Genomic DNA, 25,643 nt, shown 5'->3' on the forward strand with positions numbered 1-25,643 from the left:
CTGACGGCACAGGGAGTTTGGGAATCTCAGGAGGTGAGATTACCGATCAATATTTTGGAACTCCGTGCAATTTTCAGAGCTCTTCAGTTTTGGCCTCTTCTGAAGAGAGAATCGTTCATTTGTTTTCAGACAGACAATGTCACAACTGTGGCATACATCAATCATCAAGGAGGGACTCACAGTCCTCTGGCTATGAAAGAAGTATCTCGAATTTTGGTTTGGGCGGAATCCAGCTCCTGTCTAATCTCTGCGGTTCATATCCCAGGTGTAGACAATTGGGAAGCGGATTATCTCAGTCGCCAAACGTTGCATCCGGGCGAATGGTCTCTTCACCCAGAGGTATTTCTTCAGATTGTTCAAATGTGGGGGCTTCCAGAGATAGATCTGATGGCCTCTCATCTAAACAAGAAACTTCCCAGGTATCTGTCCAGATCCCGGGATCCTCAGGCGGAGGCAGTGGATGCATTATCACTTCCTTGGAAGTATCATCCTGCCTACATCTTTCCGCCTCTAGTTCTTCTTCCAAGAGTAATCTCCAAGATTCTGAGGGAATGCTCGTTTGTTCTGCTAATAGCTCCGGCATGGCCTCACAGGTTTTGGTATGCGGATCTTGTCCGGATGGCATCTTGCCAACCATGGACTCTTCCGTTAAGACCAGACCTTCTGTCGCAAGGTCCTTTTTTCCATCCGGATCTGAAATCCTTAAACTTAAAGGTATGGAGATTGAACGCTTGATTCTTAGTCAAAGAGGTTTCTCTGACTCTGTGATTGATACTATGTTACAGGCTCGTAAATCTGTATCTAGAGAGATATATTATAGAGTCTGGAAGACTTATATTTCTTGGTGTCTTACTCATCATTTTTCTTGGTATTCTTTTAGAATTCCGAGAATATTACAATTTCTTCAGGATGGTTTAGATAAGGGTTTGTCCGCAAGTTCCTTGAAAGGACAAATCTCTGCTCTTTCTGTTCTTTTTCACAGAAAGATTGCTATTCTTCCTGATATTCATTGTTTTGTACAAGCTTTGGTTCGTATAAAACCTGTCATTAAGTCAATTTCTCCTCCATGGAGTTTGAATTTGGTTCTGGGAGCTCTTCAAGCTCCTCCGTTTGAACCTATGCATTCATTGGACATTAAATTGCTTTCTTGGAAAGTTTTGTTCCTTTTGGCCATCTCTTCTGCCAGAAGAGTTTCTGAATTATCTGCTCTTTCTTGTGAGTCTCCTTTTCTGATTTTTCATCAGGATAAGGCGGTGTTGCGAACTTCTTTTGAATTTTTACCTAAGGTTGTGAATTCCAACAACATTAGTAGAGAAATCGTGGTTCCTTCATTATGTCCTAATCCTAAGAATTCTAAGGAGAAATCGTTACATTCTTTGGATGTTGTTAGAGCTTTGAAATATTATGTTGAAGCTACTAAATCTTTCCGAAAGACTTCTAGTCTATTTGTCATCTTTTCTGGTTCTAGAAAAGGCCAGAAAGCTTCTGCCATTTCTTTGGCATCCTGGTTGAAATCTTTAATTCATCTTGCCTATGTTAATTCAGGTAAGACTCCGCCTCAGAGGATTACAGCTCATTCTACTAGGTCAGTTTCTACTTCCTGGGCGTTTAGGAATGAAGCTTCAGTTGATCAGATTTGCAAAGCAGCGACTTGGTCCTCTTTGCATACTTTTACTAAATTCTACCATTTTGATGTATTCTCTTCTTCTGAAGCAGTTTTTGGTAGAAAGGTACTTCAGGCAGTGGTTTCGGTTTGAATCTTCTGCTTATGTTTTTCATTAAACTTTATTTTGGGTGTCGATTATTTTCAGCAGGAATTGGCTGTCTTTATTTTTTCCCTCCCTCTCTAGTGACTCTTGTGTGGAAAGATCCACATCTTGGGTATTCATTATCCCATACGTCACTAGCTCATGGACTCTTGTTAATTACATGAAAGAAAACATAATTTATGTAAGAACTTACCTGATAAATTCATTTCTTTCATATTAACAAGAGTCGATGAGGCCCACCCTTTTTTGTGGTGGTTATGATTTTTTTGTATAAAGCACAATTATTCCAATTCCTTATTTTATATGCTTCGCACTTTTTTCTTATCACCCCACTTCTTGGCTATTCGTTAAACTGATTTGTGGGTGTGGTGAGGGGTGTATTTATAGGCATTTTAAGGTTTGGGAAACTTTGCCCCTCCTGGTAGGAATGTATATCCCATACGTCACTAGCTCATGGACTCTTGTTAATATGAAAGAAATGAATTTATCAGGTAAGTTCTTACATAAATTATGTTATTTCCCCAAACTATGTGAAGCATGTTCATACTAATAGCCGGTAGGCTATGAAGGTGCAGGTACTTACCTCTCAGTACCTCCGTTCACTGTGCTTACCTCAGCTGCAGCAAATTGCTTCCAGTAAACAAACCCATCCTAGGCAGAGCGAGCACGATGCCAGGGTTCTAAAAAAGTAGCACCATCTCAACACAGGAGAGGGCTGTAGATCCACATTTCACCTGGAGGCCTGTAACATTTCTTACTGAGAAAATACCTTGCACTGTCTGGATCATAATTCCTTGTCTACCCCTCTGAATGACAGGTTCCCCTTTGAAACAATGATTAGATCTTGCACTTCACTTTCACCTCACTACATCAAGGAAGCAAAAAGAAAAATGACTGAGGATTATGGGAAGATGAAGAGATTTAAAGCACTGGTGTGTTTTGCCTTTAGTGGTCAGGAGGCAAATATTTCCACACGTGATGACTCGTGGACTCTCACCATCCGATGAAAGAAAACCTGTTACTGGACAGATGCAATATTCTTACGGAATGATTTTACTGGGTACTCAAAACTTTTATTCATACAACATTATACCTTCTATTTTACCTGGGTGATTCCTGTTAGGCTGATGCAGAAATTAGAAAGTTCCGTCTTAACTTCTGGCTTCACATAACATTGAAATGTATCCTCCTAAAAATGCAAAACATTAAAAACAAATTATTGCTGAACCTTTACATTAAATGCATGTATAAAATATGTGACTAAAAAAGTGAAACACCATGTTGCTTGCTTTCCAGGAGCTGAAGCTCTGTTACTCATGGAGTTTACACAACATAAAGCAGCGTAAAAACAGTTTACATACATAGAACGCTACGGAATTTGGCGGCGGTATACAAATAAATGATAATAATAATAATAATAATAACAGAACAAGAAAACTTGCTAACTGACTCATTATTCAGTATCAGAAGTTGCTGATTTTGATATTACAAACCTTAGCAAGGCACTTTGACAAATATGTCTGTAGAAGTAAGTCTGTTGATCTCTTTAAATGTGAGGGTATTTAATCACTATTATTTAGCTCAAATGCATTTTCACACCACTACCAAATGAATGTTAATTACTTTTCAAGTTTTTAAATAGACTAAATAAAATAAAATGTGTAATATATTTGTATTGAATTGAAATAGTAATACATAATATTATTATTAGGCTTTCTAAGGACACGTGGGCTTGTTGTTGGGTTTAGGTGTATAAAACAACAGAAGTAGGACAAACAAGAAAGTCCATACTAAGTAAATGCACCAAGAAACTAGAGGGGCTCCTGTCTGGTCCATCAGTTAACGTAATATTGTAATACTGTGTGTGCGCTCTATAGATCTGGCTGTCAAGCAGAGCTAATTTGGGCATTTTACAGCATTCTTATAGGGAACATGTAAGGTGAAATTTTGCAGTGGTGCCAGAGATGGAAGTCTAATTCTTTCAGGCACCTCATTGATGAGGACCAAAGGAAGTCTTAATGATCGTCTGGGGTTGCCATTTGCCTTGTTCAGAGGAGAATTGCCTGGTATTTTGGGGCTGGACCGGCCTTGTGGATCAGACGGATATAATTCAGAAAAGTCTGCCTCTGTAAAAAAGCACAATAGGACTAAAAGAAGCTACTCCAAGTGGTAACCGGGCCATTGAACTGAAGCAAGTCATTCACCACCCCTCTGCGGCCTATATCCACAGTTAAGCCTGCGGTCTCAAGTATTGGCATCACCCACCTTAGAGTGGGGATTGCCCACATTAGTGGAGTATTAAACCAGAGGGTCGGTAACAACGTACGGTGCGATAATATCACCAACACCCTGTAATATTCTTAGGTGTAATAACGACCTAGAAGGACGAAATGCTTGTTAGAATTCTAAAAGGGCACCACTCTCTGCCCCATAGCGGAACAGAGCTGGAACCCGTCAGTAGTGCCTGACACAAGGGGCCAAAGTGTTCACAAAACACTATTGAAAAGCAGTGTCAAGACTTGATACCACCTCTTTATTTAGACAAGTTGCCATTAAAGAGGTAAGAACTTACCCATGATAATTCTGGTGAGGACTTACCCATGATAATGTCTGATAACACGGTGTGTTTCAGACAGGAGATTAGTTTAGACTGTAAGAGACCCAGTGTCATTCAGTACTATATAACCCAATACGCCATAGAGATTTTCATGATTATGATTCACGCTAGTATCATTACCGCGATTTCAGAGCTGTGGATAACCATTTTCTAAAAAAGTGTCAAAAATGCACTACAAAGTACGCTTACACTCATAATAACCCTAGAATTAAATTTAAAAAAAAAAAAAGTTATAAGGGCTCAAAGATATGAGATCTCAGGTGTTAGGGGAAAAAAAGCGCCAAAGGGCTTTAAAATTGAGATACATACATATATAAATATGTCAAAATAACAAGAGTATTGCATTGAGCAACAATACTTTGTTTTTTTGTTGTTGTTGAAAGTTTTCCTTTATTAAGAAGAATAGTACAAAAATAGACAAATAAACAAAGAACCAACACAAGTTACAATATACTCATTGTATCACAGGATGAGGATGTAAACAAAACAAATTAGTCATGACAACATTAAAAAGACATCCCAATAATTATGGTGAATGGGCATTAATGACGACTATGACTGCTTGATTTATATCTCCCTTTAGTATATCTCTTTGCATTGTGACATTAGGTCCTATCAACTAAAAACACAAAATCTTATAGAATATAAATGATCAACTTATCCTTATACCTGGATTATATTTTGCCTGTTATATTTTATAGAGTTACAGTATTCTTCCCATATAAAGTTTATGTTTAAGAAATCATCCAATCTTTTCGTAATAGTATAATGGTATCTTTCCATTGACAAAGTATGAGTAACTAAGGAGCGCCATTCTGTGACTGAGAGAACCTCTGTTTTCCATTTCCTAGGGATCAATCTCCTAGCACAATTGAGCATAAAGATCAGTAGTCTTTGTCTTATTTTATATTTAAAGGGACAGTCTAGGCCAAAATAAACTTTCATGATTCAGATAGAGCATGTCATTTTAAACAATTTTCCAATTTACTTTTATCACCAATTTTGCTTTGTTCTCTTGGTATTCTTAGTTGAAAGCTTAACCTAGGAGGTTCATATGCTAATTTCTTAGACCTTGAAGCCCACCTCTTTCAGATTGCATTTTAACAGTTTTTTTACCACTAGAGGGTGTTAGTTCACGTATTTCATATAGATAACACTGTGCTCGTGCACGTGAAGTTATCTGGGAGCAGGCACTGATTGGCTAAACTGCAAGTCTGTCAAAAGAACTGAAATAAAGGGGCAGTTTGCAGAGGCTTAGATACAAGATAATCACAGAGGTTAAAAGTATATTATTATAAATGTGTTAGTTATGCAAAACTGGGAAATGGGTAATAAAGGGATTTTCTATCTGTTAAAACAATAAAAATTCTGGTGTAGACTGTCCCTTTAATTTTGGGTAAATTATTGAATAAAAATAGGGTGGGGTCTAAAGGGATTTCAATGCTAATTGCTTGTTTAACCGCCAATTGTATTTCCCTCCAATAATGGCTAATGTACGGGCAGGTCCACCATATATGTTGATAATCTCCCTCTCCCCCGCATGTCCTCCAACATTTATTATTTATTATTTATTATCTCTAAGATTATACATAGCAGCTAATCTGGTTGGGGTATAGTACCATCTGTACAATAGCTTTAAATTCGATTCTAGTTGTACTATGTATAAAGTATGTTTGCTCATATTACTGAAAATTCTTGCCCAATGGTCTGAGGATAGGTTGGTTTGAAAATCGTCTATCCATTTAGTTGTATAAGACAGAAGATTTCTGGAGTGGTATTCTACTAGTAATTTATATATCAAGGAGAGTGAGCCTTTTGAATATGAGTCAGATTTACATATAGACTTGAAGGGGGTTAGAGGTCTAAGGAATTGTGTATGCTTGGCATGTGTAGTGAGATAATGATTTATTTGAAAATATTTAAACCATGGGTTGAAAAAGCTTCCAAAGTTTTCTTGCATATCAGCTTTAGGTTTAAGAGATTTATTATCCAAGGCCATACAACATGGTATGACGTCTCGTGAAGATAAGTCCCTTACATAATGAGTACAAAAAGGTATCTGTGTTTCTGGGTTATGTTTCAGAGGTGTCAGAGGGGACGGTATATCAGAAATCACCGGAAAACTACTAAGACATTTGTCCCATGTTTTAAATGTTAGCTTAGTTATTTCTGAGGTAGATGAGTGTATGGTCCTGTGTATGTGTGGTATCCAGCAGCTTGCTCCTAGTTGCGTATTTTGTGCCAGGTCATGATCAAGTCTTACCCATTCCTTGTGGGTACCATGTTTGCACCAATCTATGATCCGTGTAAGAGTGCTTGCTATGAAGTAGTAGTAAAGGTTTGGCATTCCCAACCCTCCTTTTAATTTAGGTCTATATATAATTGCTTTAGCAAGTCTAGGGCGTTTATTGTTCCATAAGTAGCTATTTAATATGTTTTGAATTTTATTAAAGAAGAGTTTAGGTAGTTTAATCGGGATAGCTTGAAATATATATAAAATTTTTGGTAAGATAGTCATTTTTATGGCATGCAATCTGCCCATCCAAGATAAGGTTTTATTGCGCCAGCATTGTAGCTCCTGTTGTATATTTTTCAATAGGAGAGAGTAGTTGGTATTATACATTTGTTGAGGGTCATTTGTAACTTGAATGCCCAGGTATTTTAAGGAGCTTTTCTGGAATTTGTAGTGATATATTGATTGTATGTGATTAAGCGTAGAGTCGGGAATCTCTATTCCCATAAATTCCGATTTCGAGGCGTTGATTTTAAAATTAGATAACCTGCTGTAAATTTGGAATTCAGAATGTAATACGGGTAGTGAGGTGAGCGGATTGGTTATGGTCAAAAAGACATCGTCCGCATACAGAGAGACTTTATAGTCCTTCTCATGTATTGTTAAGCCTGTTATTTTTTTGGTTGTTTCTAATTCTAGCTGCTAAGAGCTTCCATGGCTAAGGCAAACAACAATGGGAACAGCAGGCATCCTTGCCTAGTGCCGTTGTAAATAGAGAAAGCCGGGGATAGTGAGTCATTTAACCTAATTTTTGCATTTGGTGTGCAATACAGGGACATTATTTTTAATATAAAAGTGTCTGGGAAACCAAATTTAATCAGGATCTGTTCAAGAAAGTTCCAGTTTAAGCGATCAAAAGCTTTCTCCGCGTCCATGGACGCGAAGATTTTGGGATTTTTGTTTTTACGGCGTAATCTATCAAGGTTTGTATTTTGATGGTATTATCCCTAGCTTCCCTGTGTGGAGTGAAGCCAACCTGGTTGTAATGTACCAATTGGGGAAGTAATTTATTCAAACGACCTGCTATTATCTTTGCATAAATTTTTGTGTCTATGTTCAGTAATAAGAAAGGGCGAAAATTAGATGGAATATCTGGCGTTTTCCCCGGTTTCGGTAGTATTATAATGTGTGCTGCTAACATCGAAGAAGGGAAGTGCGTAGTAGCGGATATACTGTTGAATAAGTTATATAAGATAGGGACAAGGATCAGAGCAAATGTTTGATAGTATTTGGCGGAAAAAACATCTGGGCCCGGACTTTTATCTGGTGACAATTCTTTTATAGCTACCAAAATTTCATTTGTGGTCATTGGGGATTCTAGTGCTTCCCTTTGCTCAAGGGATATTGAAGGTAGATTACATGAGTCTAGGTATGTTTGAATTGAATCTGCAGGATATGGGTCTGTTGGTAAAGGCCTTGTCACGCAAGTTGTATAGACTGGAGTAATATTCATGAAACTGGTCGAGGATATCTGGAGTTGTACAGACTGAAGTGTTCTGTGTAGTTTTGAGTTCATGAATGAACGATTTTAATCTTACTCTTTTAAGAGTTCTAGCCAACATCTTCCCTGCTTTATTACTTTCACAATAATATTTTTGTCTTAATTTCATGGATGTTTTCTGATGTTCTAAGGCAAGGAATGTTTCTAGTGTAAAGGGAGAAAGGCAGGCTCTTCACACAGGAATCCAGAGAAAAAGATTAAAAAATACAAAAATTAGCTACATACGCTGAGTGCACAAAAAAAGGTGAACAAGGCAGGTAGACAAACTGACACTGTCTGACTAGTTTCACGTCTTCCCACGACGCTTATTCATAGACATATGGCATGTGGTAGGTAGATACTTTAAAAAGGGGAAGCCAGCTCATGATTGGTTAATCAGTATACTCATTTTAAGCCAACAGCTGCTTCTTATATAGACCTTAATTAAACCACCTATACTACACACCCACTGATATAAGTTAAAAGCAAAAAGAACCTAACCTAAATAAACATTACAATATATGTTGCAGTGAGACATAATAAGAGTGTTAATACATGTCTAACATGGATAAGTTTGCACCATAAAAACATATACATAAATAAATTAATACCACCTATATGTATGGTAATATATGAAAAGGGGGCAAAATAAATAACATACAAAAAATATTCAAAAAATAATGAAAAAAACAGACAAAAATAAACATTGATACAAAAACTATTAGATGGCAATAAAATAATTGATGTCGCAATCACGATTCATACCAGATGGGGAACGAGTATGCAACTTAAGCATCCAAAACAACTCTTTCTTTTCCAATATTTTGAATTTGTTTCCTCCTCTAATGGGAATAGTGGCAACATCAATTATTTTTATGTTCATATTTACTACATTAGTAAAGTGATATCCATTGAAATGATTGGCAACTGCTGAACTCTTATTGTAATTCTTGACATCCCTAGTATGTTCATTAAACCTTTTGCGGATCTCCCTGGAGGTTTGACCTGCATTCTGCAACTGACATAAGTTACAGGTAAGCAAGTAAACCACAAAAGTGGTGCTACAGTTTGCATAAAAGTGTGTATTATAAACATCCCCTGTGCTACTACTAGAGAACTGAATACCCTCCTGTATATGTGCACACATATGGCAGTTACGTTTTCCACATCTGAAATTGCCAGTTTTGTATAGCCAATTTTGTTTATGAATGTTGCTTCTAGTTACTAAACTTGGTGACAGTTTTTGTCCTAAGGTCATGGATTTTTTAGGCACAAACCTAATGTTATTAATAAATGGTTTTAAAACCTCATCACCTGACAGGATATGCAAATGTTTTTTTAGTATTTTGACCACCTCATCATATTGTCTGGAATAGGCAGTAGTAAATACTATAGTATCTTTAAAGTTGGATTTCGGGTTTTTATTCACATTATGACCTTTTGAAGTTAAATAATATTTTTTGACTTTTTTTCGGCATTTTTCAAGAGTATTGGCATTATATCCTCTATTAATTAACCTATTTTTTAGTTCTAAGGATTGAGCCTCATAAATTTCATCAGACTTCGTATTTCTACGAAGTCTAATGAATTGTCCACGGGGTATCGCTTTTACCACATGCTTAGGATGCTGAGAAGCAGCGTGTAAAATGGTATTGCCAGCTGTTTCTTTTCGGTAGGTCTTAGTCACTATAGTGTTTTGGCTAATCTGTAGGGTTAAATCAAGATAATTGACACTATTAGTACTATATGTACCAGTAAATTGGAGGTTGAACAAATTCCTGTTAATGTAACCCATAAATTTCTCAAACTCCCTGTCATCCAAAGGCTTTTTAACGATGACCAACAGGTCATCAATATAGCGGACGTATATGAGAATATTTTCTAGCCATGGGTTTTGAATACTGTAAATATGAGAAAGCTCCAACTACGAGACATATAAATTAGCAAAAGCGGGGTCAAATTTTGCCCCCATGGCGGTGCCACAAATTTGGTTGTAGTACACACCGTCAAACCAAAAATAATTATGGGAGAGAAGAAACATCAAAACATCTCCCACATAGTGTTTGACATTATCAGCCAAATCCATCTCTCTATTCAAAAAGAACTCTACAGCTTTTAAGCCCAAATGTTGAGGGATACATGTATAGAGGGCACATACATCAATAACTGCCCAAGAAAAATTATCTTTCCATGTGACAGTAGCCAAAATTTTAATAAGTTGAAAACTGTCTGAGATAAGACAACTGTTTTTGTGCCAAGGGTTGTAGAACTCCAGCTAACCATGCCCCCAATGGTTCAAATAGGGAACCCACCCCCGAGACAATGGGCCTACCAGGGGGGGAGACAGGGTCCTTATGAACCTTGGGGACATGGTAGAACACTGGGGTAAGAGGGTGATCAGGTATAAGATTAGTAATATCATTCTCCCTAAAAACATCCAAAGTGACACCCTCTAAAACCAATTTTTCTTTATAGACATAAACAGGATTTCCAGACAGTTGTTTATAGACATTGGTGTCCCCCAGTTGCCTCTGGGCCTCCAAAAAAATAGGCATCTTTGTCAAGAATGACTATGCTACCACCCTTATCCGCATTTTTAATCACTATATCAGTGTTAGCTTGAAGACTTTTGCTAGCTTTATTTTCCTTAAACGACAGATTGTGGGTAGCAGCATAGTCATTTACTCGTTTTTCCAAGTTGAATATATCCTCCTGTACGCATTAATGATTGCCCCCCTATGTTGTATCGGATAGAAGTCTGATTTTGTCCTCTGTGGGTGCTCAAGTCTATTTGGCAAAGTGGATTCATACTCCCCACTATATAGATCAGTCAAAGTGACCAAAGGAATGTTTCTAACTAATCTCTAATATTACTGATATCCTTTAGAATGGTAGCATTTTTGGGGTCTTATTTGTGTAAATAGTCTAGGTTTGCCAGATCAGAGGTCAATTTTGAGTAGTGCTGTCTAGAAGTTTTTTTGAAGGTGAGCTTTATATTTTATAAACTCTCCCCGAATGGTACATTTGTGAGCTTCCCAGACAACAAATGGATCATCTACTGAGTTATTATTAATCTAAAAGTATTCTTCTATTGCTTTAGACAAATGGTCCATGAAGGGTTGGTGTGTTAACAATGAGTTATCAGATGTGCAATAAATATACAGAAGTATCTGGAGTTCCGGGGGAGGAGCTAGTGTGTAAGGCCAGGTGAACACCTGCTCTCCATTCCCCTTCAAGTCATTGGCGGCAGTTACCCGCGCCGAAAACCCTAGACCTGGGGCGGCTTGTTTAGCCCGTCTTCTAACGCTACCGGAGCTCCACTAAGTGCAATACCACCGCACTAGTATTACTCATTATCAACGCTTGAATAAACTGTCTGTTTTGGCTTTTGCCCCACCTGAAGCTCTTAACGCTGACACCCTGACCAGCTATATTCAGAGACAGGAGTAAAAATCTCCTGTCGAACAATATCTTCTCTTCTCCCTTCTCCACAGAAGTTTCCTTGATAGGGGGATATAAACATCTCTCTCTGATGAAGTCAACCCCTACCTGGGCTTACCTTGGCATCGGTTAACTAGTGGCACATTTCTACTTCACTTGTATTACAGATCCATCGGAGGCATTGGCGGCTGGAAAAGGCGAACGGTCACTCCAGGTGACAGCATTTACCTGGTTAGAAGCTACTCACCCAGGACACTTGCTGGACATCCCGGGTCTCCCTCTGTGGCGGACCTCCCTTCACCTGCCGGTCGAGCCGGGCTGCGCCCCTCCCCCCCACCGATGCTGCGTGAGGGGGAGGCATCAGGACTGCTGCTCACACACAGAGGCTTAGACGTGCTGTACACCTAGCCCGCTCCGTGAGGCGCCTCATTTGACAGAGGACCTGGTTTCTTCTTCCTGAACCCACTCATTGAAGTTTTTAACTTTGCTCCTGCTCCCCCCCTCCCACCGATGCTGCGAGAGGGGGGCATCCACAAGCTGTTTTCGTGGGAACCAAGGTAAGCCCAGTTAAGCCCTCATTGCGGTGCAAGAATAGACTTTATCCTTTTTCTTATTGTGGGCAAAATTCCTCTACAACTAGCCTCATCTTATGAGTTGACAGAAGCCTATATGGTTATACAATTTCTCCCTTTTTACTAAACGCTAGAAGCGGATTAAAACAAAAGAAAATTGGACTTGCTTTCAAGGCAATCAAACAGCTGTTAACATTTGCAAACAAGCAGACTCTTTTGATATCATTAAGGATAATTCTCCTCTCTATTGGCATTTTTTCCTTGGGGACTTTTAAAAATACCCTAGTTGAAGATCCTCATTCATCACACACCACCCATAATAGGTGGATCAACCCAGAACTCTTTTTAATTTGAGTGCGAGCAGGGGAAAATCTCGCAGGGTACTTTAAATTGCTTGGTTAGGCTATAGAACTCCCTGACTCACTGAATAGTCATTTACAACAATTACAAAGGTTACCTCTGGAACTGCCTTATATCAAGTTATAGATTGTTATGCAAAATAACCTCTGCTTATCTTTTCTACTGTTACGATCTTGCAAAAGACAGAACAAGGGAAGGGGTAATTAAGTTCAGGGACAAGAAGGGGGGGATAATAGTAGATTTTGTAGGCTGAATTTGGTTAAAATAATTACTAAAAGTTAAGGTTACTTCATTGTTTCTGAAAGAGAAAAAAATAAGTTACTTTTGAATAATTGACACATGATTTACAAATGACTGCAAAAGGTCGTGTTTAATGCATGATATATTTGGGTAATCTCTTTATCTCCAATTTCTATACACTGCTTTTTTTCTGAATTATAAAACTTAAGAAGCTGAATTGGTTCTCTCTTTGAAATAGTACAGATACTGGTTTTAACAAATAGATAGTTCTGCTCATTATCTGTTCTTTTTCAAATTTTCTAAGCTTTGCAAAACTCTCTCGAATCCCTAGCCGACTGCCACAGTTGCTATATACACAATTCACCCCGGTGTGGTCTTTTTTTTTTTTTCTTCTCCTCTTTCACTTCACCCTGTACCTCCTTTTTTCTTTTGTCCTACACATAATAATAATAATATTACACCTAAAATTGTAACTCACACCTACCCAATCACTATCCCTCCACTCCTATATATTTTAAGCACTGATCACCTTTTCACATGATAATTGGTCACATGGACAAATTTTTATCAACACAAGCCAAAAATTCACCCGCAACTATGGCGGCCCGTCAAAGGGAAAAGAGAAATAAAAATATTACTGAAACTGCAGCAGACATTCACATTCCTAGTGCTAGCCCTCTACATACAGCTGAAACATTAGACATTCAAGCTTTAGTGTCCAATATATCCGATGCACTAACTCCAAAATTTGACTCCCTCAAACTAGAAATTAAACAAGACATCACGTCATTATCAAATTAATTTAAACAGTTCACTACTAGACTCTCAGAGGTCGAACAGAGAACCTCGGATTTGGAGGATCTAACATTGACCCAGAACTCTAAATTGGAGGTTCTAAATACCACCCTATTAAAAGTTCAGAGCAAATTAGAGGACTTAGAAAATCGGGCCCGGAGAAATAATTTCAGAGTGATAGGAGTCCCAGAAGACAAACAATATGAGGACCTGTACAAATTGTTAACAGTTACTATTCCCCAATTGCTAAAAATTCCACACTCCCAATCACAATTCATATTAGAGAGAGTGCATCGAATAGGCCCACATATCACAGATAAAGAACGCATAAGAACTAAACCTAGACCCATTATAGCGAAAGCTTTAAATTTTCAGGACAAAATTACACTTTTACACTACTATCGCAAACATCAGCCTATATACTTAGGAGAAGCAAAAATCATGATTTTCCAAGACTTCTCTGCAGAAACTGCTGCTAAAAGAAGAGAATTAGCCCCAATATGCACAAGACTAATAAATCATAATATTAAGGCTACAATAACCTACCCAGCCAGACTTAAGATCTCAGCAAACGATCAAACCTACTTTTTTGACTCCGTTAAAAATGCTGAGAAATTCTGTATCGAGACTTTCCCACTAGAAAACTTAGGACTTTGAAAGCATAAGTTAGGATGCTCTTAATATTCATCAGATAACAATTTAAAATGTATAATTCAGGCTTTGTCAAGCGTTATGATAATACCTGGGATGGAAACTTAAAAAGTCCCAGGAATAAGCTTTTCCTCCCCTTATTTTTTTCCCTTTTTTTTTTTTTTTTTTTTACCTTGCCCTGTCTTCTCTGGTCTTATTAAAAGAAATTAATGCTGTCTGCCTTTAAAGTGACCTCTTGGAATATAGGGGGCATTACATCACCTATTAAAAGTAAATCAATCATTTCACAGTTAAGAAAAATAAATTCCGACATCGCTTTTCTGCAGGAGACCCATTTAAAAATGGAAGAAGTTCTTAAACTCAAGACCTCCTGGGTCAATGAAGTCCTGGCCTCCCCGAGTATTCAGAGGAAAGGTGGAGTAGCAATCCTACTGGGGAAAAGGCTTAAATATCAAATTCTCCACATATTTGCGGATTCGGAGGGGAGATTCTTATTGGTTAAAATTAAAATATCTAATACAATATATACACTGTGTAATATTTATGCTCCCAATATCTTTAGCTCTTCTTTTTGGGACACTCTCCAAGCTAAGCTAATTACATATAGAGAGGGTTACCTAATTCTTGGCAGGGACCTAAATATGGCACCCCAAAGTCCCCTAGATAGACTAAGGCACAAAAGCGCCTCCCATAGAACAAAAAGAGATAATCTAGAAACAAAAATGTACCTCAGACTATACCAGGTCCTTGGAGTTAGAGACATCTGGAGAATCCAGAACCCGGATTCTAGGGAATTCTCTTGCATCTCTAAGGCACACAAGTCCTTATCAAGAATAGATGTATTTCTCCTAGATGAAAGGCTTTGTGCGTCAAGACTGTCCACTGGAATTCTTCCTATTTGCATTTCAGATCATGCCCCAATCTTTCTAGAGCTTAACACCAACAATGCTATTCCAAGATATTCCAGGTTCTATTTTCCAACATACTTAGCATCCGATTTTAAATTTAAAAATTGGCTTATTTCCAAATTCCGAGAATTCACCTCCTTTAATCAGGATTATGTTAACCGCCCGATCATTTTTTGGGAAGCAGCCAAGGCGGTATTAAGGGGAGAGATCCTAGCCTATACCATTAATAGGACAAAGAAATTTAAACTTAGGGAAAAAGAAATCTTAAAATCTATCTCTAATTCATACAACTTATATCTCTTAGATAAATCTTCAAGAAGTTGGCAAAAATATATTCAAGCATTAAAAACAAGGTATGCCCTTCTGCTATATAAAACGACCCAGAGGGACTTGAAGTTTCAAGCAAAATTATATAGATACGGTAGTAAAACTGGGAAAATCTTGGCAAGATTAGTAAAAACTAACAAATCCCCCTCATTAATAGACTCCTTACAGTCAGAAGGGAAAACTATAACGGCCTCAGAAGAGATCACCCAGGTCTTTACAAAATACTATCAGGATCTATATTCCCTGAAACACTCAAATGTTTCTGAGCAAAGTTCCTTCTGGAAAAAGATTGTTTTCTGCACGTTATCTTCTGATCTGATTGAACCTCTTAATAGCCCCATATCTGAAATAGAGATCTCTAAAGCAATTCAAGATCTGGCCTTAAATAAAGCTTCAGGCCCTGATGGCCTTCCTAACGAATTCTATAAGATCCTATCAATAGAAATTTCACCTTATCTTTCCTCGGTCTATAATGATATATATATAAAGGGTATCACCACTCCAGCAACCTTTGCAGCATCATACACCACCCTAATTCTTAAACCAAGAAAAGAGCCGGATAAAAAGGAATCTTATAGGCCCATTGCATTGCTCAATGTGGACTACAAAATAATGGCCTCAATCTTAGCTTCAAGGCTTCAGTTGCTTCATCCTAAGGTCATTCATAAGGACCAGGCGGGATTTTTACTTAATCGAAACTCTTCAGCAAAGATAAGGGAACTCTTTTTAACCATAGATTACTTCTTCAGAGAGGGGAGTGGGGAGGGGGGTAGAGCGGACACCCTGGATGCTGCAATTATTTCAATTGATGCTGAAAAAGCCTTCGACTCAGTTCATTTTGACCATCTTTCTTATTCTCTTCAGCAATTCGGTTTAACTGGTAACTTCCTTAGTTATGTCAATAATCTTCATAAATCTGCCTCCACTAGGATGATAGTTAATGGCATACTCTCTTCTGATATATATCTCAAGAGAGGAACCCGTCAGGTGTGCCCCCTTTCCCCCCTCCTCTTCGATATCTCTATCGAACCTTTGGCCATATATGTTAGACAATTTCTTGAAGGCATTAAGATAGGTAAGAAGGAAATGAAAATCGCACTCTACGCTGACGACATTTTAATTTATATTTCTAATACTCGTATTAATATCCCGAAATTATTATCAATTATTAAACAATTTGGTTCCTTCTCAGGCTACAAAGTAAACACATCGAAATCCGAGCTTATATGGATCAAGCAACCAAAAGGACCCCCCCCACAGATATCCCATTTAAAATAGTGACTGATTTCTTCACTTATCTTGGCATCATAATATCTTCCAACCCTAATGAGTGGTACAAACTTAATATACCCCCAGTCCTGAATAAAATTAAGGAGGACTTAAAAAAGTGGCAAAGTATCCCCCTTTCCCTTTCGGGTCGAATTGCCCTTTATAAAATGGTATGTCTTCCGAAACTATTATACGTGTTACAAAATACCCCGGTGATTAAGGGAAAAGACATTCTCCATCATAATATGGTGCTGAGGAAATTTATCTGGCAAAACAAGAAACCTAGAATCTCTCTCCTTAAACTCTCCCTTCCCAAAAAATACGCTGGGTTGGCCTTGCCAGATATTAAACTATACAATATTGCTTTTCTGGCTCGTTTAATTATGGACTGGATATTTGAGAAGGACTACGTCACGAATAATGAGCTTGAAAAAAGCATAGTAAATCCCTTTGCACCTTCAGCAATTATCCACTATACTGTTACCTCTCTCCCTAGTGAGCTAAAAAAATTGAAGACCATGTTTATTCCATTGCAGGCCTGGTGGAAAATCTGTAAACTCCTTAAAATAACATATAAAGCATCCAAATTTATTCCCTTAACCGGTAACCCTTTCTTTCAAGCAGGAATTCAATCACCCTTATTCCAAAAATGGAAAGCCTTGGGGTTAAATAACATTTCTCAATTTTTAGACATGGAGAGAAAATGGAGAGAAAATGTATAAAAACTTTTGGCTCACTAAGAGAGGAGTTTGGTCTTTCCCATAAAGAATTCTTTGCTTATCTACAAGCAAGGCATTTTGCTATGGGTCTGGTTGATGAATTCGGCTGGAATTGGACAATGGGACCCATAGAGAAGTGGCTAACATTAACTAAAAATGGCCTTACGTCAATCTCCCCCATATATTTAGACTTAAACTCCCTAAAAGGAGATCTCAATTTGGAAAACATCTCTATCAAATGGGGAGCAATTTTGCAACAAAATCTGGAGGATAGTAAAATAATTGAATTTTCAATTGACGAGGTCTCACGAACTACCCTTTCTTCCTCTTGGAGAGAATCCCATATAAAACTTTTATCTAGGACCTTTTTCACTCCTGAGAAAGGTTCTAGATGTAGTCTGGACTTTAATTCTTGCCCCAGATGTTCGTTTCCTGCGGCTAATCTCATACATATGATTTGGGAATGCCCAATAATCCATCAATTTTGGATGAAATTACAATTTTGGCTTGGGACAATGGGGATCTCCCCTCTGATTCTGTTACCATTTGATATAGTATTTTTTCGAAAAGAACCGGAAGGCCAATCTGCAAATACTAAAATTATTAATTTAGTCATACTAGCGGCACGAAACTTGATTTTCAAAAAATGGAAATGTAGGACAGCCCCCAGTATCCAAGAGGTCAAAAGCTATCTCAAAAAACAGTGTATTCTGGAACAGATTGACACTAATCTAAATGACAAAAACGATGTTATTAAATTCTTTGGAAAATGGTCAATCTTCATTCGGAATATCATCATCTGAAACGGAATATATAATATATCCATTTAGAAACACAGAACTGTTATTACTTGGCTTATGGCAATAATTTAGTGCAGACACCCGGAGCTCTTTAATCCCTACCTAAAGTCTTCCCTTTTTTTTTTTTTTTTTTTTATTTATCATTTTTTTTCATTTATTTCCCCGGTTGTTTTGTCTCTCCCGCTATTAGCGGGAGAATTTAGTAACTCAATGTAAGAAGTCGACGGGGGGTAATGGGGGGGAAAAGGGGGGAAAAGGGGGAAAAAGAAAAATCCAACAACTAGGTGTACATAGAAAAACAAGGATTGTTATAGTAAAGCACTACTTGTTCATTGTTAATGTGAATATGTATATGAATTTGTACTATGTAAAATTGTATTTGAGACACCTTTGTTGGACACAAATAAAAAATTATATAAAAAAAAAAACAATGAGTTATCAAGTCTCCAGTGGAAAGGGTTAGTAGGGGTATTTGGCCATGCAATCTGTACCGTGATTGCCGAATGGTAGGACCAGGATGTAGGGGTGATGGTGGAATTGGTTATTAAGGAAAGTCCTGGCTGGTTGGATAATATATAATCTATTCTGCTATAGGATTGTGAGGGGTGTGAATAAAAAGTATAGTCTTTTGTGGAAGGGTGTGTGAATCGCCATATGTCATACATATTATAATCTCTCATTGCCTTCCATAAATATGACAAAGTACGTTTCGGAGTTCTAGGTTGAGGATTGGAGGAGTCTATTGATGGCTGGAAAGGGAAATTAAAATCTCCCCCAAGGAAAATTGGACCCTTAGAAATGACAAGTAGCTTCCGGAACATTGTCTTAAAAAAGGGCAGATGTTGGGGGGCGGAGCCGACCAGCAAGCCGAATGGTCGCACAACACTCGAGCTCCGGCTAATGCTCTCTATAATGGGCACTCTATAACGAATTACTGACTATCACTGGGTCACTAATCACAAATACAGACTAACTGAGGCTGAACGTGAACTTTTTATTAAGAGCCGGTGATTTCACGGAGCTCTGCGGAGGAAGATACAGTGTGGGGCCTACTGACAGTCCCTGAGGACGGAAGAACACAGAAGAGAGATCCGGCATGATGTGGTGAGATCCGGGATGAATCAGACTACAACTAGCTATGAGGAGATCGGAATGATCGCTACCTACAAACACATAAACCGGCAGCCATAAACAGTTATTAGGATGATGTGGATTCACGGAGGTGGCGCACCCTTGGCCTGTTAGCCGAAGTGACGCAGGTGGATATTCCGAACCGGGCGTTCAGCATTCCTGAAGAGGTGAGCTAAAACCTTACAGTATAGCCCTATCACCCTGACAAACTAGGCCACCACACCATATACAAGCTCACGGATACCAGCTGCCCTATAACCCGGTCTCCTATAACCACAACTTGCATGATCCGGGACTCGTAACCATTAGCCTCCATTAACAAGTGGGACATCATAAGCCTGTTCTTTTTTCTATCTGTGATGCAGAGTTATGTTAATTAATACGCAAATCTGCTTGGATATACTGCACTACCGCAATGCTTGATATAAACCTCCCATATATAAAGTACAAAGGGAGAGCCTGGACATTAATAACTAAGAGACACCACACACTAAAGCAGAAAGACACTAGGCCTCCCAGGCTTGTTCATAGCTCGAGGCGGGCAGACATACGGAGTGTTTGCAAAACTTTTTAGTTAATGCTGCATGGATACTGTTCCTGATATAAACCTTCTGAAAGAAAACGGAAGAGAACACCTAGACATTTATAAACAAGAGAGGTGAAAATATATAAGACACCCTAACAAAATGACCTCCAAAAGTAAAAACAAGACTGACAAGGCACTGAAGGGGAATATAACTGCAGGAGGCAAACTGAACTCTTATTTCAAAAGCCAAGACACAGTTGCCATAGGTGACATGAGACTACAGGCTCCTGATTCACCAGAATCCATTTCCCAGACTGCCACCACAGTAATAGATGACACAACCCATATCACACGTGCTGATCTCCAAACCCTGTCTACCAAAGCAGATCTAGCAGCTATTGTTCTACAGGTCAGTAAAGCCATAAAAGACGGCCTGGCAGAAGTGAAGAAAGACATCAATGAACTGGGTGATAGGGTCCTGGAACTAGAGGAGCAAGTAGAAGAAGTTAATAAAGCTGCAGATAACACCACCCAAGCCTTCCAGTATCAACATGAGGCTATAGAAAGTTTACAGATCCAAATGGAAGACCTTGACAACAGAGGACGGAGACAGAACCTCAGGATAAGAGGTATCCCTGAAAAGATACTCCCACAACAGCTTTCCTCCTACCTCCAGAACCTCTTCAAATTTCTGCTCGACCCGGAGAAAGAACCCATCCCTCTAGACAGAGCCCACAGGGCCCTGAGACCAAAACCTTCTGACAATTTGGCCCCCAGAGACGTCATCCTATGCTGCCACAGATTTGCAGACAAGGAAAAACTCCTGCAAGCGGCCAGAAAAAAGGCACCAATCTACTTTGGAGAAGATGCCCTACAAGTCTACTCTGACCTTAGCCCAATCACTTTGGCTAAACGCAAGGAAGCTAGGTACTTAACCTTACACCTGCAGGATCTAGGCATTGCTTACAGATGGGGCTTCCCTTTCGCTGTCAAGGTGCTGAAGGATGAGAAAACCTACGTATATCGTCGCCCAGAGGATCTAGAGTTATTTTGCAAACAGCTTGACATCTCGCTCCCATCTTTGCCCAAGATTTCAGAAGCTGCAAAAAGCGACCCCCAGAGGAGATCATCTTCACCCAAACCACAAAGAAGGAGCTGGTCTACTAGACCAACCAAGAGAAGGAACACCACAATGACTGACCCTCTTATCCACTCTAAAGATCCGCCATGAAAAGATGTCTGATAATAGAGGTTTTTCTTTTGACTCATCTCATCCTTTCTCCCCGTTCCCTCTTTCTCACTTCCTTTATTCATAGATAATTTTATAATATGGATACGGGACTTATCATTTTGTCCTTACAGCCTTTTCTATACGGACCCAGTTGATTGAGACAGACTTCATTTAGTAATATGTTTACACTAGCTCATTTATGCCCATTAGTGAGTTGAAGGCTAAGTCACCAGCCTTAGTTTCCCCCCCGCTCACCCATTATCTGTTTATTCTTTTAAATGAATAGTGATGGAAATGTTTCTATTATGTTTTACTTGTTCTATTTACATGTCTATTTTTATTTGTTTGTTATACTGACCGATTGTATTGCTATGCTTACTCCTCCTAGATTTCCGCTTCCAGGTTTTTGTAGCTTTGTTGGCCTTGATTGTCCACACTCTCCTACAGCCATGCTGCTGTGTTTTGAATACAGAGGGTCCCTATATACTCCACGCATCTCCCTTTTTCAGGTAAGACAGACTCAACAGATGCCCACTTCCAGTAAAACTCATGACGGTTCCTAATATACAGATTATATCCCAAAACACTAAGGGCCTTAATTCACCTAATAAACGCTCTGTTGCCCTAAAACACTTCCCTAAAACCCCCCATTCCATCATATTTCTACAGGAAACTCACTTCGTAGCTAGTTCAGAACCTTCCCTGACTTCAAGAGATTTCCCTGTCAGTTACCATAACGCATACCTCACTAAGAAACAGGGGGTTAGCATACTTCTCCATAAACACTTGCAATTTCAGTTGCATAATAAGGTTGTAGACACTGAAGGCAGGATTATTATTCTAGTTGGGCTTTTGTTTAATAATCCAATTACTCTTGTTAATATTTATGCCCCCTTTAGCCGTAGAAAACGTTTTTTCCAAAAAATGCTATCCATGGTTTTGGAACATAGGAGGGGCCCAATAGTTATGGGTGGAGATTTTAACACCACACTTGACCCAACCATGGACTCTTCCGCAAAATATGGACAGTCTAGAACCAGGGCACCGAACACACTTCTTACCTGTATGGAAGAATTAGGCCTTTTAGATGCATGGAGAATACAACACCCGACACAACACAATTACACCTTTTACTCCCACCCTTGGGCAACCTACACCCGTATAGATTACCTGTTCATTGACCAGGATCACCTATCCCTGTTGAAAGACTCTGACATCCAACCTACGGCCTGGTCCGACCATTCCGCGATAAGCATGGTTCTAGAGTGGCCTGACACACCAAACACAACTTTTACTTGGAGAATAGATGACTCACTCCTTCACTACCCCCCAACCCAAGAAAAATTACAAACGGCAATCTCTGAATACTTCCAATTTAATGATAACGGTGACTCACACCCTAGCTATGTATGGGAAGCACATAAGGCCTTTATCCGAGGAGAATGTATAAAACAAAAATCTAGATTGAAAAAACAGTATCAGTCCTCCATAGCTTCGCTAACTGCACAATTACATGGTCTAGAAACGCAACACAAACATGATCCTTCTAACAGAACACTCCTATCACAGGTTACGAAGACTAGACTAGAAATTAATAACATACTATCCAAAGAAGCACAGAGAAAGGCATTAGCTCTGAAGAAAATGTATTTCTTCGAAAGCAACAGAGCAGGGCCCAGACTAGCTAGACTATTGAACCAACAGCACACAAAGTCCCACATTAACAAACTAGTGACGCCGTTAGGCCAACAACTGATAGATAGTGGGGAAATAGCGGATCAGTTCAGAAGTTATTACTCAGAGTTATACAATTTACAGACACCCAGTTCCCCGAACAGGCTGACCGCTCTTCAAGCCTACATCAAAATGTACAGATCCTCCCTTGCCCCACACCTTTTAAAGTTATTTCACACCATAGATGACGGCCACGCACTCCCCACAGAGATGCAGCAAGCCCACATCTCAGTTATCTTAAAATCTGGCAAAACTCCCACAGACCCTAGAAGCTACAGGCCTATCTCCCTGCTAAATGTAGATCTCAAGATCTTGGGAAAGATCCTAGCAAAGAGACTGAACAAATTACTTGAAGATGTTATACACACCGACCAGGTCGGATTTATCCCCCACAGAGAGGCCAGGGACAATACAATAAGAGCCCTGACCCTTATGTCCTATACCAAATGTCATAATATCCCGACAGTCTTCTTGGCAACAGACGCCGAGAAGGCCTTTGACAGGCTCGATTGGCAGTTCCTTAGAGAAACCCTACTAGATATTGGACTAGGACCCCAGATGCTCAGTAGAATCTTTAGTTTGTATACACACCCCACTGCGAGAGTACGGGCAAATGGTGTCCTCTCTCCCCCGTTCCAAATCAGGAATGGGACGAGACAGGGCTGCCCGTTGTCCCCCCTCTTGTTCGTACTTACCATGGAAGTACTAGCAGCGCATGTCCGCAATAATCACTCTATAAAGGGTGTGGAAATCGGCCCCCATAATTTCAAGATCGCCTTATATGCGGATGACGTTCTTTTCACTATCACAGACCCAACACAGTCCCTATCAGCAACTATGCATGAATTACACAGATTTGGAACCCATTCTAATTTTGTAGTAAACACAACCAAGTCAGAGTTATTGAACATTTCCCTCCGGCGAGAAGAATTTATGAAACTTGCAGAAATCTGCCCATTAACGCTTAGAACAGACTCTATAAAATACCTAGGTATTCATTTATCTCCCAACCCCACCACCCTTTTTAAAAAAAACTTTGAAGATCTCCTATCACGAACACAAAAAGACTTAAATTCCTGGGCGACAAAACCCCTGTCTTGGTGGGGGAAAATACAGTGCATAAAAATGACAACCTTACCAAGAATCCTATATATATTTCAAGCTCTCCCTATAGCGTTGCCTGGTTGGTTCCCACTGAGGCTCCAAAGTCATATAAACAGGTTTATCTGGGGCTCTAGCAAACCCCGAGTTAACAAAGCTACGATGTACAGAACTACTCTGGCAGGTGGACTGGGTCTACCGAATCTTCAGGTGTATTTAGAAGCCATTGTACTTCAGAGAGTTTATGATTGGCACGCGTCCTCAGAGCACAAGGCATGGATAGCATTAGACTCACAGATCTTAAAGGTTCCCTCAGTGGGAGCTTTATGCTGGGTTCCTAGGTCCTTGAGACCTCCAAGTTGCATAACACTTCCTATACACAAACACTTTTTTGAGGCATGGGACACAATTAAGCATAAAAGACGAGACATCACAGGGCCTAGATCCCCCCTCTTTCCCGTTCCCCTCAATGCTGAACTTACAGGAGGACTAGATAAGAACTTCCAAAGGAGAGCTGAATGGGGATACACCACCCCTTTAGCGGAGTTTATAAGAGAAGGTAAACTTAAGGATAGAGAAGAATTAAAAGAGGTGGCGCATGGCGCATACCATCCTTGGCTAAAATATAGGCAGCTCACACATTTTCTCCTTACTACACCATATAAGACAGACTTCTTGAGGCCCTTGACTACATTCGAGAAGCTTTGCTCAACCAATACTCCAATGCCCCACACGCTTTCTAAAATGCGCGGCATATTACAGATGTATATGAGAGAGAAACTCCCTTCATACACTACTACCTGGCACAGGGAACTGGGCGACACCTTTAACACAGAGGACTGGGGATCAATATTTCTTCATACTAAAAAATCCTCAACCTCACCAAAGATCCTAGAATTAAACTTCAGAGTGTTAACACGCTGGTACCTAACCCCGACAAGACTACGCTCTATGTATCCAAACTCTAGTGACTTATGCTGGAGGGGCTGTGGGAATAGAGGAAGTTACCTTCACATGTGGTGGGAATGCGACTTTGTTAAACAACTCTGGCTCTACATTGAGGAACATTTTAGAAACAGCTTAATCACTGACCTCCGCCTCACACCTCAGATAGCACTACTAAACAAACCCCCTCAAGTTCCCTGCAAGATTAGGAGACAATTACTGCAGATAGGAATTAATAGCGCCAAAGCCCTAATAGCATTGAGATGGAAATCACCTACTCTTCTGACTGGACAAATGTGGTTAGTCAAAACTGAAGAGTTGCTGAGCCTCGAGGAATTTGGCTATCTTAAAAGACTCAGGTTAGAATTCTTCCATAATATGAGATTCCTATGGGATGAATCACTGACAAGGACTAGACCCCACCCCAATCTGACTGTGCCTCGACAAGACCTTGACACAGGTGTGATGCGTGGAGATAGGGACCCTTCTCCCCCCTTACTGGAAGGAGCTAACACATAGGCTTCTCCTTAAACCTGATAGGGGCCTCAACTAATGATATAATTGTAGGGAGCCTAAACCCTTTTTCTATCACCCAATTATGGAACCAAGATAGAGGGGATAAGACTTGGTCACCAGCTCAATCTCACTTAGCATATGCAATTCTCCCTAACAGCTACGAAGGTATCAATGGTCAGTAACGTTTTGTTCTTGTTTTGTTTCCGTTCATTGTTTTC

General features: G+C 39.4%; 1 protein-coding gene across 1 annotated transcript in view; it reads right to left on the minus strand.

Moving 5' to 3' along the window:
* Positions 1-25,643, minus strand: part of ERI1 (exoribonuclease 1) — a 268,488-nt gene that overhangs the window by 151,017 nt on the left and 91,828 nt on the right. Inside the window, exon 3 of the mRNA XM_053703189.1 lies at positions 2,875-2,958. Coding sequence (XP_053559164.1) covers positions 2,875-2,958 — 84 coding nt within the window. The remainder of the gene's footprint in view (positions 1-2,874; positions 2,959-25,643) is intronic.

This window comes from Bombina bombina, chromosome 2 (assembly GCF_027579735.1).
Source record: "Bombina bombina isolate aBomBom1 chromosome 2, aBomBom1.pri, whole genome shotgun sequence".
In the NCBI taxonomy this organism is placed as follows: domain Eukaryota; kingdom Metazoa; phylum Chordata; class Amphibia; order Anura; family Bombinatoridae; genus Bombina; species Bombina bombina.